The sequence below is a fragment of the Phyllostomus discolor genome, chromosome 7 (genome assembly GCF_004126475.2).
Source record: "Phyllostomus discolor isolate MPI-MPIP mPhyDis1 chromosome 7, mPhyDis1.pri.v3, whole genome shotgun sequence".
Classification (NCBI taxonomy): domain Eukaryota; kingdom Metazoa; phylum Chordata; class Mammalia; order Chiroptera; family Phyllostomidae; genus Phyllostomus; species Phyllostomus discolor.
In genome coordinates, this window is record NC_040909.2 from 139158026 (window position 1) to 139175104 (window position 17079).

General features: G+C 51.6%; 2 protein-coding genes across 6 annotated transcripts; both read left to right on the plus strand.

Annotated features, from left to right (window-relative positions):
- The first annotated feature begins 224 nt into the window (after positions 1–224).
- Positions 225–2786, plus strand: RPL8 (ribosomal protein L8). Its single transcript, XM_028533778.2, has 6 exons — positions 225–324; positions 556–702; positions 782–923; positions 1197–1415; positions 2254–2369; positions 2589–2786. Exons 2-6 carry the CDS (start codon positions 565–567, stop codon positions 2745–2747), a joined length of 774 nt encoding a protein of 257 aa, XP_028389579.1. The 5' UTR covers positions 225–324; positions 556–564; the 3' UTR covers positions 2748–2786.
- Positions 2787–3601: 815 nt separating this feature from the next.
- Positions 3602–15637, plus strand: ZNF34 (zinc finger protein 34). 5 transcript variants are annotated; one of them, XM_028533736.2, is made up of 6 exons: positions 3602–3982; positions 8627–8724; positions 11005–11092; positions 11401–11527; positions 11940–12059; positions 13728–15637. In XM_028533736.2, exons 3-6 carry the CDS (start codon positions 11060–11062, stop codon positions 15089–15091), a joined length of 1644 nt encoding a protein of 547 aa, XP_028389537.1. In that variant the 5' UTR covers positions 3602–3982; positions 8627–8724; positions 11005–11059; the 3' UTR covers positions 15092–15637. The 5 variants fall into 5 exon arrangements, with proteins under 5 accessions (XP_028389537.1, XP_035887508.1, XP_035887511.1 ...); XM_036031615.1 differs by lacking the exon at positions 3602–3982 and having other exon boundaries at positions 7894–8724; XM_036031618.1 differs by lacking the exons at positions 3602–3982; positions 11940–12059 and having other exon boundaries at positions 7894–8724.
- Positions 15638–17079: the final 1442 nt, after the last annotated feature.

The window sequence follows — 17079 nt, forward strand, 5'->3', positions numbered from 1 at the left end:
TCCAACCAACTGAGCAACCTGGACAGGGCCAAGAGTGGTTTTTAAAGGGTTGCAAACCCACCTCCCGGGCTCTGCCCTCAGGACGACCCCACCGCGGGAGAGCAGCCCGCAGGCTAAACATTCTGGACTCCTCTGACGCCGCCAACGCCGGGCTCCAGCTCCGAGTCCCCGTCGATAGGAGAGGACTACAAGTCCCGGCGTGCACTGTGCTCGCGGCCGCTGCCGCGACGCCTGCCCGGAAGTGAAAGTGGCTTGCAGCTTGGCCCCGGAAGATAAGGCAGTTCCTGGGCCCGCCTACTTTCTTTCGGCCGCGCTAGGCAGCAGGTACGTTGTGTTTGCGGCGTGGCGGTCTCAGAGTCATCCGGTGTCATCCGCCGCCATCCGCCACCCTGGGGTCCGCAAAGGGCTCAGGCCAGCTTCTGAGAGGACCCGGTTCGGGGATGGGGGCGCGGAGGGGGTCGGGGGCTGGAGGGAGGAGCCTGGGGAAAGGGGGCCCTGAAGCCGGGCAGCGGGAGTCCCTGGGCTCCTTCGGCGCTGACCGTGAGCTTCCGCTAGACTGCCGTCATGGGCCGCGTCATTCGTGGGCAGAGGAAGGGCGCCGGCTCCGTGTTCCGCGCGCACGTGAAACACCGCAAGGGCGCCGCACGTCTGCGCGCCGTGGACTTCGCTGAGCGTCACGGCTACATTAAGGGCATCGTGAAGGTGCGAGGCGCCGGTCGGGAACGGTGGGGGCGCGGGGCGTCCTACCGGGACCCCACACTCACTCTGTCTCGGCCCACAGGACATCATCCATGATCCAGGCCGGGGCGCGCCGCTCGCCAAGGTGGTCTTCCGGGATCCGTACCGGTTTAAGAAGCGGACGGAATTGTTCATCGCAGCCGAAGGCATCCACACCGGCCAGTTCGTGTACTGCGGCAAGAAGGGTGAGCACCGCTGGTGTTTGTGATGGGAGGACGGGGTTGGTTGCATGGAGAGGTACACACCCCAAGTCGGGCAGGGGAGGCATCCAGGAGGAAGGCTCACCTGGTGAGTCCTGCTGGACCGAAGGTCGCCAGGGCATGCCCGGAGAGTGAAGGGGTGTTGTGATTATTTTGGGGTGGTGTGCCGAGCGGGTGGCTTTATGGTGCCCGTGGTTAGCAGTCGTTAAGACACCACCTCCCCGTGCTGACTTGTGCACCGTCTGCTCGTCCTTGCAGCTCAGCTGAACATTGGTAATGTGCTCCCGGTGGGCACCATGCCTGAGGGCACCATCGTGTGTTGTCTGGAGGAGAAGCCTGGTGACCGGGGCAAGCTGGCCCGGGCCTCTGGGAACTATGCCACCGTCATCTCCCACAACCCCGAGACCAAAAAGACTCGAGTGAAGCTGCCTTCAGGCTCCAAGAAGGTCATTTCCTCTGCCAACCGAGCTGTGGTTGGTGAGTGACTGGCAGCAGTTGAATGCTGTGGGCGGCTTGTGGACAGCCAGCGAGTAGACCTGGGCTCTGGAACCTAACTGCTCACTCCACTAGAGTAGGCTCTGTGAACTTGAGCGTGCACGTAGCCTGTGAGTCTTAATATTTGTAAAGTGAGTACAGTGGTACCTGTACTTGCTTCACTGCTGGTTGGGAGTTGAAGGAGACTGGGCTTAACTGCCTGGGACTTGTTTACAGTCTCGCATAACCTGGACTTGTGTGATTTCTGCCTTATACCCACTTGTTAACTACCTTCTCAGAGATGTACAATTTCCTTAAAATCACCCAGTAAGTAAGATTTGCACTCAGGTTTGTTCACTGTGCTGTTGAGTAACACCTTCCAGTTCTGTGGCAAACCCAGTCCCGCGTGGGGGAGTCTTTTGTGCGCGTGTTCACAGAATAAGCAGAACTGGCTGAGATGTGGGAGGGTGGGTTAGCCGTCCTGTTGGGGTTGGGGTTCCGAGGTTGAGTAACCTGCCCCATGTCGGACACAGTGAAGGGCTTACCTGGAGAACCCTGGATTGAGATAGGCATTCCAGATGATGTGGGCAAAGGCCTGGCTTGGCACCCCATGGAGCCTGAAGAAACTTTCTGTCAGGTGACAGGCTGCAAAGGTGTTCAATGCTGGGTGGCCATTGCACAGTGTTAATGGGGCTTCTGTCGACTTTGTGATGATATATGACAGTACAGAGAGAGTGTGATTAGTGCAGGTGGTGGGGTGGTGACAAGGACCCAGCAGGGTATATTCTCTCTGATGAGAGGATGGGAAACACTTTTCTGAAATGCCTGATCTTCCTAACAGGTGTGGTGGCTGGAGGTGGCCGCATTGACAAGCCCATCCTGAAGGCGGGCCGTGCCTACCACAAGTATAAGGCAAAGAGGAACTGCTGGCCACGTGTGCGGGGTGTGGCCATGAACGTAAGTAGCCCAGAAATGGGCAGCTGGGTATCCCAGATACAAGGATCGTGAGACTGGATGGGCAGGCCCCTTCCCGGACAGTCTCCTCTGGTGGGGTCTCCGGTGTGAGCCTCTGGGTGATGGTTCCTAGGCGCAGTCTTGTTGATCCTGCCCTTCCCTGGCCCTCCTGGGGTAGGTTGGGGCCACCACCATATTAATGCCACCTCCCTCTGCCTGCAGCCTGTGGAACATCCGTTTGGAGGTGGCAACCACCAGCATATCGGCAAACCCTCCACCATACGCAGAGATGCCCCTGCTGGACGCAAAGTGGGTCTCATCGCTGCCCGCCGGACTGGGCGTCTACGCGGAACCAAGACTGTGCAGGAGAAAGAGAACTAGGGCTTGGGGGCTCAATAAAGTTTGTCCTTCTGCCACAAAGCAGTTCCTGCCCGTGGTTTCAGAGGGAAGGGTCCTGCTGGGAGGGCCACTGCTCTCCAGCAGTGGGGGTGCTGGTTCCCATCACACCTTGGTTCCTGGAACCCCACCAGCACCCAGCACATGGAGTGGAGAAGCCCACACTGTGTTTGAGAGAGTCTAGATGAGGGTGTGGATGCTCTTGGGTAGGTGGTGTTCTGAATCCACAGGTTGGACAGCAGAGGGACGGTCCTGTGATGAGAAGACCTGGAGTTTCTCCAAACGGGCTTCCTGTTTGGCCACAGCTGACGACACCTTGTCCAAACTTTGTCCTGGTTCTGTCAGAGATGACAGAACCATTTGGGTAGGCGCTCACTGCGCAGATCTTGGTGGGAAGGCACTGGCCGGGAGTCTCCACGATGACCACTTACCTGCACGAGGCGACCACAATGAGTCCTGTGAGAACTGGTCACCTGGTTCTGAGGCTGTATTGCAAGGGCCCCTCCTGGATGATCAGGCCTTGCTCTCATGGTCCAACCTCAGACCCAGTTCTCAGCCAGCCTTCCCCTGCCCCAACTGCCCTGGGCAGCGAACCCAGCAGGGATAGGCTCCGTCACGGGCAGAGAAGGCAGGAGGGTAACGTTTCCTGAGGAAAAGCACAAATCTTGTAGAGTGGGGTATTGCGTGGCCAGGAGACAGGCCGTGATGGGGGGTTGCTGCAGAACATTCGGGCGTGGAAGGAAGCCCTTCGTCTGTGAGTGGACACGGGTTAGCTGGCTCGGCCAACCAGAAGAGCCTCCCGTGCACTTCCTGGGCATCCCGGGAGCCTGGTGAACGGCCTGCTTTCCTTCCCCCCTCGTTAGAGGAGGGCCTGGTCTGGTCTGGTCTGGGTTGCAATGCCTTTAGCGGCTCTCCAGAGGGGGTGTCACTGGAAATTACTGGTATCTGTTAGTCTTTGAAATCGGTCGCCAAAGCCTCACTCTTGCCCCGATTCTGAACCCCGAGGATCCAGACTGCACCCCCAACCCCCGTGGCAGCGTTCCTAATTTGTTGGGCTGTTCCCCGGTTCCTCGAAGGATTCTCGCTACCGAGACGTAAACAGTTCCCCCGGAGCGGTCCGGAAGCAAGGGGGAGGGCCCTACGTCACTTCCGGCTGGTTTCCATTGGCGGAGCGGGTGCGGGCGGTCCCTGGCGGGGCGGTGGCTCTTCTGCCTGCTGAGGTAGGTGTGGGGCCGACGGGCGGGCTGCGGCGGGGCGGGGACGGTGGCTGGCCGCCCGCCCGGGCGCGAACCTCCGGCGGCTGCGCCTCCCCTCCTCGGCTCCCGAAAAGCCGCAAACCCTGACCAACCTCCTTCGCGGCCCGGCGTCCCCGTACCTGACTCCCCAGATCCGCTTCCTGGGCCCTCGTCGTCCCTGCCCCCGCCCAAGGTAACCAGCCCCCAGGGTAGCCGACCGTTCCCTCCCGAAAAATTCCTCCTCGTCCAGGGTACCACGCCAGGCCCTCCCGGTTCCCGGTCCTCGCGTGTACTTCCTCACTTAGTCTCCAGCTCCGCGCACTCAATGCGAACACACTGCCCGCCCACCACAGTGCCCCGCGCGCCCCCGTTGCCCGCCGTGAGCCTCCCGTGCCGCCCGCAGGCAGTTCCCTAGACCCTGCTCTGCGCCCCCTTCCCTCCCCGCTCGGCCCCAGGCCGGTCTCTCTCGGCCACACTTTTGTTTCTTTTCCTCCTCTAGTGTGCTTCATGGTTTCGTGCGTTTAATATATGCATTACACATTTTAATTTTTTTCACAAAAACTGTAAAGTAAGTGGAACTATGGAATGCTTTAGCAAACACCCAAGACTGGGGTTGCCAGCTAACTTTTTACCACGTTCGGTCAAGCCCCCTCTTCTCCTTCTTCTTTCTTTTTTAAGATTTTATTTATTTTTAGAGGGAGGGGAAGGGAGGGAGGAAGAGGGAAAGAAACATCAACGTGTGGTCGCCTCTCTCGCGCCCCCTACTGGGGACCTGGCCTGTAACCCAGGCCTGTGCCCTGACTGGGAATCGAACCAGGGACCCTTGGGTTTGCTGGCCAGCACTCAGTCCACTGAGCCCGGGCCCCACCCTCCCTTTTTAATTTAGCAAAACTATTAAAGTGAAATTACTCGGAGACCCAGGGTCCTAGTGCACAGCTCCCTTGGGCAGCTCCCTTGGGCAGCTCCAGCTTTGAACGATAGCCTTTCTACCTTTCTGAGGTGTGACTGAGAAACAGGAATTGTCCATGTGAAGGCGCACAGCTTCATGTCCTTATGTGTATGTACCCGTGAAATAATCACATCCAACACACGGGTACCATTTTCTTTCTCTTTGTGGTGAGGACACTTAATAGTCACCTCGTCACAAGTTTCGAAGGACAACGTGTAGTGCTGTTGTCACCGCGCTGTAGCTAGGTGTCCACAGATCACCTCACACGAGCGAAAGTTCGACCAGCAAACATCTCCCCATTTTCTCTCAACCCCAAAACCTTGGCAACCACTATTCTCTCTGCTGCTTGGATACAACTTTATTTTGTTTTTTAAAAAGACTTTATTTATTTTTAGAGTGAGGAGAAGGGAGGGAGAAAGAGCTGGAGAGAGACATGGTTGGTTGTCTCTTGCACCCTCCCACCCAGGGACCTGGCCTGCAACTCAGGCATGTGCTCTGACTGGGAATCGAACCTGCAACCTTTTGGTGTGTGGGATGACGCTCAACCTGCTAAGCCACACCAGCCAGTGTGGATTTGGACAATTTTAGACTCCACTTATAGGTAGAGTCATGCAATATTTGTCCTTATGGGTCCAGCTTACCTCATTTAGCACAATGCCCTCCAGGTCCATCCATGTTGTTGCAAATGGCAAGGTTTCCTTTTTTATGGCTGAGTAATATTCCATCGTGTGTGTGTGTGTGTGTGTGTGTGTGTGTGTGTGTGCGCGCGCGCGCGCCAATTTATCCAGTCATCCATTGATGGACACTTAAGCTACACCCATGTCTTGGCCCCCGTGGATAATGCTGCAGTGAGCCTGGGGTGCAAGTATCTCTTCAAGCTCCAGATTTCATTTCCTTCAGATATACACCTGGAGGTGGAATCGCTGGGTCATCAGACAGTTTTATTTTTAATTTTTTGAGGAATTGCCATACCGTTTTCCACAGTGGCTGCACCAGTCTGCATTCCCACCAGTAGTGCATGAGGGTTCCTTTTTCTCCACATTCTCATGTTGTTTGTGGGTTTATTGATGACAGTCTGACAGGTGTGAAGTGATAGCTCACTGTGCTTTAGATTTGCAATTTTCTGATGATTAGTGATGTCAAGCATCTTTTCATATGCCTGTTGGTTATTTGCATGTCTTTTTGGAAGAATAGTCTATTCAGGTATTTTGCCTATTTTTAAATTGGGTTATTTGGTTTTTTGCTATTCAGCTGTGTGAGTTCCTAATACATTTTGGAGATTCACCCCTTTATCAGGTGGATGGTTTGCAGCTGGTTTCTCCTGTCCCCTAGGTGCCTTCTCACTCAGTTGATGGTAGTTTCGCTGTTGGCACATTTTCTTAAACCTCTACACATCTAGTGGTGTTTTTGTATTTTAAAATCTACATATGCCTTGGCCGGTGTGGCTCGTACATTGAGTGCCGATCTGCGAACTAAAAGCTTGCCAGTTTGATTCCTGGTCAGGCCACAGGCCTGGGTTGTGGGCTGTGTCCCCAGTAGGGGGCATGTGAGAGGCTACTGTGTATTGATGGTTCTCTCCCTTTCTTCCTCCCTTCCCCTCTCTACAAATACATAAATAAAATCTTTTTAAAAATCTACATACATGATATACTATTGATACTCTGTGTTTAACAGTCTTACTAACCCTTACAGCTCTGCTCCATCTTCGCGATGATGTAGCTCGTCCCTTTCAAGCTGCCTGCTCCCTGATAATAGATATTGAGGTTGTTTACTTTTTCCCTTGCAGACAGGCGTGTGGTGGGATTCTTGCATGTCACCTTGTGTTATTAGGGCACATGCCTAGAATTAGGTTTCCTGATGGGTTTGCAGGCTTGGAGCTCCCCTAGGTAGTGTCAGATGGGTTTGCAGAGTGGCGGCATGGGCTGTACTCCGGGTACGGGACTCAGAGTCCCCATGTTTCCACATATCTGCAGCATGTGATATTGTGAAGTCTTTGTATAGTGTGGGGCAAAAGTAGGGTTGCAGCTTTAGTACATGAAGCAGCTTATTCTTGTGTTAATGCTTATTCATTATTACATTGTTTTCCATATGAACAATTGTAGGTATACCTACTTTTGCTCAACCACTGTTATTTCCCCGATCAATGGAGAGAGAAGTCTGGTTTTAATTTGCATTTCCCTCATTTTTACTGACATTGAAAATCTTTTCAGGTGTTTATGGACAGTTTATTTCTTTATTTGCAATTTAGTAGGTCCTGTCCTGTGTTCACTTTTTAAGTTGAATAGGGTTTTTTGGTTCTTTGAATATATTTTCTGTATGTATCTTTGTTATGTATGTTTGTGAACATTCTTTCACTTGACAATTGTTTTTTTAATTTTTGTCATGTCTCCTACCAAAGTTTTTTTTTTAAGATTTTACTTATTGAAGGAAGTAGGGAGGGTTGGGTGGGGGGGGGGGGCTGGAATGGGAGTAAAAGGAAGAAAACTGTACTTGAACAATGATTAAAGTAAAATTTAAAAAAAGATTTTACTTATTTATTTTTAGAGAGAGGGGATGGGAGGGTGAAAGAGAGAGAGAAACACCGATGGGCTGCCTTGCAACTGGAGACTTGGCTTGCAACCCAGGCATGTGCCCCAACCGGTGACCCTTTGTTTCATAGGTTGGTGCTCACTGAGACAAATGAGGCAGGGCTGAAGTTTTTATGATGAAGTAAAGCTGAACATTTCCCTTGATGTGTTTTTTGTATATTATTATAATAGCTATAAACATTTTTAAAAAAACTCAGGTCTTCAACCTACCTGAAATGTATTTTTTTGCATGCTGTGGAAGGCAGGGCAGTAACCTGGTTTTCCTCTGGACACTTGTGCCAGCGCCACGTATGGAATGCTGCCTGGCTGCTCATGTGGCAGGTGTGCCGTCTGCGCATTCTGTCGTGCTCCCACAGCCTGCAGGAGGTCCCAGTCCCTGGAGGGCGTGCCTCTGGCTGCCTTACTGCTTTTTTGGCATTGCCGTGGTTAATCGTGGGTCATACTCTTACGATATTTGGAGTCATTTTGCTTAGGTTTCATGATATGTCCTGTTGTAATTTTTTACAAAACATTCTTTTTATTTATTTTTAGAGAGAGAGGGAGGGAAGGAGAAAGAGAAACATCTTGATCAGTTGTCCCTCACACTGCCCCAACTAGGGAACTGGCCCACTACCCAGGCATGTGCCCTGACTGGGAATCAAACTGGAGACCTTTTGGTTCCAAGGCTGGTGCTCAGTCCGCTGAGCCACACCAACCCGGGCTGTCCTGATGTAGTTTTGATTGCACAGAATTAATGGATTCATTCAGGGAGAGTCGACATTTTTATGGTATTGAGTCTTGTTTATGAACATTGTCTATTTCTCCACAGGTCTTTTTAATGTCCTTTAATAAACTTTTATCATTTTGTTCATTAAGGGCTTACAGATTTTTCATTAGCCTTCTCAGATGCCGTATAAGTAAGTGTTTGTGGCTGTTGTGAATGCTGGCGTCTGCTTGCTGATTGCGAGTATATCAGAGCAGTGTTGACTACTTTGTACTGACCTGTCTGTGGCAGTCCTGTCAAACTCTTACCATCCCAACAAGGGGCTGGTGCTCTTGGATTTTCTCTGTGGATGATCTCAAATAACGGTGATTTTATCTATTCTCTTCCAGTCCTCATGGCTTGTGTTTCTTTTTCCACTGTATGGAAACAGACTCGAATGCTGGGAGCCCAAGGTCTCGGGCCACGCTGGGAACCACTGCTGGGTGTGGTATGTACTTAGTCCCCTCTTCTGTTTTCCACAGCATTTCCTTTTCTTCCTTCTCTCTGCGGCCCCTGCAGGCCCCCACATTGGACGTACCAGATGTTTGTGTTTTATTTTTAAGGAACCAATGCTGGGATGATTTTCTTGTTGAGATTATATTTTCATTCCTTTCATGTTATTTCCTTGAACTGCTTTCTTATTCTGTGGCTGATTTCTTGTTGAGTGTTTAGATCATTTATTTCTGTTTCTCTTGTGGTCAAATTTGTGCATTAATGATGCATTTTACTATGAAAGAATTCACAAAGAGAAGAAAGTATAGAGAGTTTTATTTTATTTTCCCCAGAGAGGGAAAGGGCTAGGTGCAGAGAGATGCACCAGCCCTGAGGAGCTTTGGGCTTTGGGCTTTTGTCAGGTAATGGGGTGGTTGTGGAGCAGGATGCTTCAGTTGGGCTGCAGCTTGTTTCAATGTTACCTTTGGGTGCACGGTCTGGTCCAGTTGTTGTGGTCTGCCATGTCTTGTTTTGTAAGTTCCCAGGGCCTTTGCACCTTCAGGGTGCTTCCAGTAATTGTCTAGTCCTGAGGGTAAAGGCTCATAAAAAAATTACAGTGCCTTAGCTCAGTGGACTGAGCGCTGGCCTGCGAACCGAAGGGTCACTGTTTTGATTCCCAGTTGGGGCACAGGCCTGGGTTGCGGGCCAGGTCCCCAGTAGGGGGCGTGCGAGAGACAACCACACATTGATGTTTCTCTCTTTCTCCCTTCCTCTCTCTCTACAAATTAATAAATAAAGTCTTTAAAAAAATTAGGGTCAGTGATACTTTATGGGGTTCAGACAGCTCTGGAAAAGAGGGCATTAGAAAGTGGCTTTTGTCCTATTAATGCCCATTTTTCCTTAGGGAGCTTTTGTTGCTATTTTTACCCTATATTCCATTTTTGTTTTTCTTGGAGGGGGTACTTTTAAAACCATGTATTTGTAGTATAACAACAGTATGGTCAGAGAATGTTTTGGCAAAGGATGCAGCCATTGGAATTTGTTGACTTTTTTTGGGGGGGCCTGGTATGTGGTGTTTTAAAAAAAATATTCAATATACATCTTGAAAAAATGTGTGTTCTCTATGCTTTAGGTAAAAATGTCTGTTGATCCACAGGTTTCTCAGGGAAGCGTGATAAAATCTGTCATCCCAGGGAGGGCTGCCACCAACTCTTTGCTTAGTCAGTTAGCTCTGGCTGTCTGCATTTTGAAAGTTTGTTGATAGATACACACGTTTGTAATGACAGCTTTTGGGTGGGCTTTATCTTCTTTAATACACAAGGTTTGTTTTTGTTGCTATAATGGTTTTTGCTTTCAGCTCTGTTTTGGTTGGTGTAGACATCTCTAAACCATACGCAGCAATGCGCAGTACACTCAGCAGCACCACGCCGCGGCGGGAGCCAGCACGGAGGAGTGCAGCTGCGCAGTCCCTGGGTGAGCAGGGCAGAGGCACGGTGGTGCTGCTGGAGTCTGGGTGCCCCCCGGGCGGGGGGCGAGGTCTGCGTGCCACTCTGGCACCGAGCTGCTTTCCTTTCCCCGGGGCTTGTCCGCTGTGCCTTATACTCATCCTGTCTGTGCTGCTTCAATAGGTACATTTCATGTGTCTAATCGAAAGGTCTCGTGCTTCTCTTGAGCGAGTTTAATTCTTTTATTTCTCATCATCTCTCATTCATGGGACTTTTTTCTACTAATTTCTTATTCTTACCTTCTATACTTTGTCTTCATTATGTGCCTTCTGTTGATTTCTGTAAAAGGTTTTATTTATTTATTTTTAGAGAGAGGGGAAGGGAGGGAGAAAGAGAGGGAGAGAAACATCAATGTGTCAGAGAAACATTGATTGGTTGCCCCTCTCATGCCTCCCAACTGGGGACCTGGTCTGCAATCCAGGCAGGTGCCCTGACCCAGGAATCAAACTGGTGACCTTTAGGTTGACCCGATCATGTCCATCCAACCCACTAAGCTACACTGGTCAGGGCTATTGATTTTTTTTTTTTTACATTTTTCTCCTCCTGAACCTTTAATGTGTTGTCTTTATCTTTTCATCTAAAGGGAATGAGAATCTCTGTCCTCCTCCTGAGTGAGACAACCTAGTGTGCCAGGGAGGAGGAGGGGCAAGTTACCTGGGCAGCCCTGTGTTCATCTGGTGGGGGTGGGGACTTTGCTGGAGGCCACCTGTGTCATCGGGATGAGCGAGCCCTGAAGCCACATGCAGGAGGAACCAGACTGGGCCTCCATGTGTTCTTCTGTCTTCCCTCAGCACCTGAGTGATTGGCTAATGCATACCTCCCCTGGGAGGCCCAGGGAATCACGTGATGGCAGCTCTGCACCTGTCTTCTGCTTCCCAGGTGAGCCTTATCCTCCCTGGGTGATGTGAGGTCTCCACCCAGGGCTTCTCCCTCCTGCTCTACCTCAGCAGGTGCTGTCAGACATCTCTGGTCTGGGTGCTGAGCAGTGGAGTGGTGACCTTGGGATTCACCCAGCCACCCTGAGTTGGCTGGCTCAGCAGCCAAATGGTCAGACCACCCGCCAGGCAGTGCTAGGGGATCAGGCCTGCAGACACCCTGTGCTGTGCACTGAGCATGCCTCTGCTGCCCCTGCCCCCGGGGCCCTGTCTGAACCTCACCTAGTCCTGCAGCGGCCCCTGTCATTCCAGGCCAAGGTGACTTTCGAGGATGTGGCCGTGCTCCTCTCCCCAGAGGAGTGGGGACATCTGGGCCCTGCTCAGAGGGGCCTCTACAGGGACGTGATGCTGGAGACCTACAGGAACCTGGTCTCCTTGGGTAAGGCCCCTCACTAGGACGAAGCTCAGGGACTAGCCCTGGGCACTGAGGGCTCACAGGGGCTGGGCTGGGGACCTCATCGCTGGGCCCAGAGACAGGTTTGGTCTGTCTGACCCAGGAGGAGCCCAGTGGGGCTCTGTCAGCCTCTCTGCCCTCCGAACTCCTGGATAGACTCTCCCTGCCCCCAGCCCAAGGCAGATCGTTTCCCAGGGCAAGCTGGGAGCTACGCAGTACTGGTGGGGCAGGCCCCTTGCCCTGCTGTCCCCTGTGCTCAGATCTTCATCTCCACAATCACCCTAGCCCCCCAGGGTGTTCTGACTCCCCTTCACTCCTGCATCTGCCCTTCCCCTCCCCCTGCCGGCCCCCAGCCCCATCTCCTTGGCACCAACCCCAGGCCCCATCTGCTTCCCAGGAGCTGGACCTGCAGGTCCCAAGCCTGGGGTGATCACACAGTTGGAGCAATGGGATGAACCGTGGGTCCTGGACACGCAGGGTGCCGAGGGGAGAGAGCGGCTGGGAGTCGATGGCTCAGGTGCGCGAGGGGCTGGTTCCCTCACTAGTCACTGCACAAGCATCTGTGGGGTCCCGGGTATGCGGCTGATGACTTAGGAGTCTGGGGGAAGGTGCCTCTGGGCCAGCACAGCAACTCCGGGAGTGGCCTCCGATGAAGCCTCCATCCGTCCGAGTGCCTCGGTGGGATGGCCCTGGAACTGAATCTTCTGGGCAGTGAGAGGGGCGGCGCCACCGAAGAGGGAAGGGCATTGGGGTGTACTGTGAGGGAGGGCCGGGCCCACAGGATCCTGGGGAGCCCCGCTCCCAAGAGCACAGCACTAGGAGTGAGTGGGGTCAGATGGGCCTTGTCGCTTCCCTGTTTCCCCGTTCCCAGACCGTTTGTTCCAGGGAAGTGAGAGAAGGCACGTCACGTCGCCCCATGTGCTGCAGTCCACACCTGCTGTCTCTGTTGTAGCCCTGTGTGGGCCACGCTGGTCACTCAGTGCGTGTCCATTTCTGGGCCTAGGGGGCTCAGTCGCTGCTGTCGCTGGAAGGCCAGCAGGAAGGGTGTTCCCTGGTTTCACTGAAGTGGACTGTGCTGCCTCAGTGCTGCCTGTCTTGATAATGTCCTAGGAAGAAACCCCAGGTTCAAAGGACTTGAATTTCTCTTTCGTAAATTTATGCATTTGAGTTTAAATACAGAAATGGGACAGGCCCTGAGTTTATACAGCTCAGTAAATTTTTACAAAAAAAAAAAGTCCTGCAGGTCAACATACAGCATGTTTCTGATTGCCTGGGAGCCCGTGGGGCCTCCTCCCTCATTTCCTGTTGTGCCCTGAGGTCCCTTCCCTCTGAGGCCTGGGCTCGGTCTGCTGGATGCGTGTGGGCCTCAGAGCTTTAGGAGGATGTCTGTGTTGTGTGGAGTTTGTTCTGCACTGTCGCGGTAGTGTTCTGTTGTGAATGTACAAGTCATTTTCTGCCACATTGTTGAGGTCATTGAATTATCCCCATTTTGGGGTTGTTGTGTCTCTTGGCTCACTGGCAACATGTTTTTGGTGGGTGTGTTCCTGCCCAAGGAATCGCTGAGTGTCCAGTCGAGGGCAGGAGGGGCAGCCTGCTTGAGGGCATCAGGAAGCATTCTGGTCGGCATCTTGAGTTTAAGGTACTGGGGCTCACTGGTGGCTTCTCATGCCCCAGGAAAGAGCTCTGGAGTGGGAGAGGCCTGCAGAGAGAGCCAGGGAACCTGGCCTCAGGGGGCACTGCCCTCCTTCGAGGCTGACACAGGCTTGGCCCTCTGCTCCCCTTGGGAGACAGCTGGTTTTCCTAGCATGGATTTGGGGTATTTTTAGGTGACCTCAGACTTGCTTGGCATGAATTTCTTTCTCTTTCAGGTGCCCCCATGACCTTGGGCCTCTCTGTTCTCTGTAATGAGGACAGACATCCCACTGTGCCACTCTGGCAGGTCTTGGAGGCAGAAGGCAGGCAGGAAGGGCATGGGTGCTGATCAGATCTGGGTTAAATGCTTGCACTGCCACATGACTGTGGCCCTAGGTGAGATTTTAAGCCTCCAAGTTCCAGGCTCTTACCTCTAGAAGGTGTGACTTCGGAGACAGTGGAATTTGTGCTGCACAAGTGATCAGCAGCATCTTCGTATCTTCCTTCCAGAGTGAGAACAGGTGACCCTGAGATGTTCTGTTTGTTTTCTCAGCTTATGAGATCAGCACTGAGTGCAGGGAGTTGACTTCAGGGGAGATGCTTGATGGGGCAGAACCGGACCAGCTCGGGGGACCTGTTCCCCAGGGAACTGAGCCAGAAGAAGCCCGCACACCGGTTGGGAAGTCGGAGGGGAGCCCAGACAAGCCCATGGAGCAGGGAGGCCCTAGGCTAGTCACACTGACCAGCAGGGAAAGCAGCCAGGAGCGTGGGGGAAGCCTCCAGCTGGGGTCAAGCTCTATCCCCGATCAGAGACCTCACAAATGCGATGTATGTGAGCAAAGTTTTGAACAGAGATCATATCTAAATAACCATAAGCGTGTACACAGGTCAAAACGAACAAAAATGGTTCTTGATTCTGGGGAAATCTTCAGCACTAATGCCGTTGTTAAAGAAGATCAGAAAATTCCTGCTGGCAAAACACTCCATTACTGTGGTTGCTGCAGGAAAGCCTTTAAATACAGTGCTAACCTCGTCAAGCACCAGCGGCTCCACAGTGAAGAGAAGCCCTACAGGTGTGACGACTGTGGGAAAGCCTTCGGCCAGAGCTGTGAGTTCATCAATCACCGAAGGATGCACTCGGGGGAGATCCCCTACCGGTGCAGTGAGTGCGGAAAGACGTTCAACCGGAGGCCCAACCTAATGAAGCATCAGAGGATCCACACTGGGGAGAAGCCCTACAAGTGCAGCGAGTGTGGGAAGCACTTCAGTGCCTACTCTTCCCTTATTTATCACCAGCGAATACACACTGGAGAGAAACCCTATAAGTGCAGCGACTGTGGGAAAGCCTTCAGTGACAGCTCAGTCCTTATCCGCCATCGTCGGACCCACACTGGAGAGAAGCCATTTGAATGTAAGGAGTGTGGCAAAGGCTTTACCCAGAGTTCTAACCTTATCCAGCACCAGAGAATCCACACTGGAGAGAAACCCTATAAATGTAATGAATGTGAGAAAGCCTTCATCCAAAAAACCAAACTTGTTGAACATCAGAGAAGCCACACTGGAGAGAAGCCCTATGAATGTAATGACTGTGGCAAGGTCTTCAGTCAGAGCACACACCTCATCCAGCATCAGAGGATCCACACAGGGGAGAAGCCCTACCGGTGTGGTGAGTGTGGGAAGGCCTTCCACAACAGCTCCAGACTCATCCACCACCAGAGGTCACACCACGGAGAGAAGCCGTACAAGTGCAGTGATTGCAAGAAGGCCTTCAGCCAGGGTGCTTACCTCACCCAGCACCAGCGGATCCACACCGGGGAGAAGCCCTACAAGTGCAGCGAGTGTGGCAAGGCCTTCCGGCACAGTTCCAATGTGTTCCAGCATCAGAGGATCCACCTCCGGGAGGACCTCTCCACCTGACGCTGGAGGCCCGGGAGTTCTGCCAGGCCCCTCCCACAGCCCTGTTATTTATTGGCTTCGCAGGGTTGCCACAGGTGACAGGCATTTCTGTCTGATTTTTACGGACCTTTTAAACCAAGGCAGTGCATGCTCATTTTAGAGAATCTGAGGAAGGCAGGCAAAAAGGGAGCCACTCCTGTAATCTCTGCCTTTTAGAAACAGAAAATTCATCACCGCTGACTTCGAGTGCTTCCTTTGAGGAGGGCTTTGAGAGGCATGCAGATGTTTTGAAGAAAATACTGGTAGGCTTGTTACTGCAGCATCCAGGACCATTCCCTCTGCTCTTTCCTCAGTGCCAGAGAATTCACACTGCACAGAATTTCACATATTTACATATTGCAAACTTTTTAAAAATTAACATCATTCATACTTTTCTGTGTACTTAATAGATGATTGTCTTTTTCATTGTGCTAAAATATACATAACATAAAGTTTACCATTTTAACCATTTAAAGTGTACAGTTCAGTGGTATTAAGTACATGCACAATGTTGTGTCATCATCACCACTATCTGATTCCAGAACTGTTTTATTATCCCAGACAGAAGCTCTGTGTCCATGAAACAGCGACTCTGCCCTCCCCTCATCCGTGCTGCTGGCAACCTCCATTCTATTTCCCATCTCTGAATCGACCTGTTCTAGGTACCCGTACAAGTGAACTCATACAGTATTTGCAATTTATGTCTGGCTTATTTCACTCAGCATAATAAATGTCCTCAAGGTTCATTCATGTTGTAGCCTGTATCAGAATGTTATTCTTTCTTTTATATTTTATTTATTAGAGGGGAAGGGAAAGAGAAAGTGAGGGAGAGAAACACTGATCAGTTGCCTCTTGCATGCCCCCAGCTGGGGACCGGGCCCACAACCCAGGCATGTGCCCTGACCAGGAATCGAACTGGCAACCTTTTGGTTTGCAAGCTAGTGCTCAATCCATGGAGCCACACCAGCCAGAGCCAGAATGTTATTCTTTTTTTATGGCTGAATAATATACCATTGTTTGTGGCCACTACATTTTGTTTTCCATTTACATGTTGATAGACACTTGGGTGTTTCTGCCTTTTGACTGTTGTGCATAATGCTGCTGTGAACACTGTTGTGTGGGTATAACACTTCCACAATAGCTACTTCAGGTGGTTTCTGCTGCTCAGTGGTACTTTAGGTGGAGGGACAGGTTCCTGGGCTTCTTGTTCTGCCATCTTCTGTGACTCTCTGGTAATTGCTTTAATTGATTAATTTTCTGGAATATTTATCGTGCGACTAATCACTGGAATCCTTAAGATGAACTAGATGCTGCGACAGCTGCCCTCTTGGGTTTAGGTGTTGTTCCTTCACAGAATCCATGGCTGAATCTATGGGGTATGATTTTCAGGTGCCTCATGGGCCAGTCCCAGTGACATTTTGTTATGTAGACCTGGCCCTCCAGTTATACTACTTCTGCTTGGCGAGGCGGTTCCACTCGCCACAAATGGACTTCTGAAGGTGGCAGGCCTTCAAACCACTGCGGCATCTATAACAATTGACATGAGTTATAAAATATCATTGGGACATATTCCACAGTGACTAGTTTGACCTTTAACTTAATTTTTTTTAATTGTTTTTTTTACTCATTTTTAGAGGGGAGGAGAAGGAGAGAGAGGGAGAGAAATATCAATGTGTGGTTGCTTTTCACTCGCCCCCTACTGGAAACCTGGCCCGCAATGCAGGCATGTGCCCTGACTGGGTGGGAATCAAACTGGCAACCCTTTGGTTCACAGCCCATGCTCAATCCACTAAGCTACACCAGCCAGGGTCCTTTAACTTAATTTAAAAAATTGTGTCTTTAGGTCCTAACTGGCATGGCTCAGTGGATTTAGCACTGGCCTGTGAACCAAAAGGTTACCGGTTTGATTCCTCTCAGGGCATAATCATACCTGGATTATGCGCCAGGTCCCCAGTACGGGGTGCATGAGA

What these genes read in the sequence shown, in the direction of transcription:
- ZNF34 (XM_028533736.2), top strand. Translation starts at nt 11,060, where the DNA reads ATGGCAGCTCTGCACCTGTCTTCTGCTTCCCAG. An exon ending in ACCTGTCTTCTGCTTCCCAG is followed by an intron (nt 11,093 to 11,400) that starts GTGAGCCTTATC and finishes CTGTCATTCCAG; the next exon opens with GCCAAGGTGACTTTCGAGGA. An exon ending in CAGGAACCTGGTCTCCTTGG is followed by an intron (nt 11,528 to 11,939) that starts GTAAGGCCCCTC and finishes TCTGCTTCCCAG; the next exon opens with GAGCTGGACCTGCAGGTCCC.
- RPL8 (XM_028533778.2), top strand. Translation starts at nt 565, where the DNA reads ATGGGCCGCGTCATTCGTGGGCAGAGGAAGGGCGCCGGCTCCGTGTTC. An exon ending in TGCCAACCGAGCTGTGGTTG is followed by an intron (nt 1,416 to 2,253) that starts GTGAGTGACTGG and finishes TCTTCCTAACAG; the next exon opens with GTGTGGTGGCTGGAGGTGGC. An exon ending in TGCGGGGTGTGGCCATGAAC is followed by an intron (nt 2,370 to 2,588) that starts GTAAGTAGCCCA and finishes CTCTGCCTGCAG; the next exon opens with CCTGTGGAACATCCGTTTGG.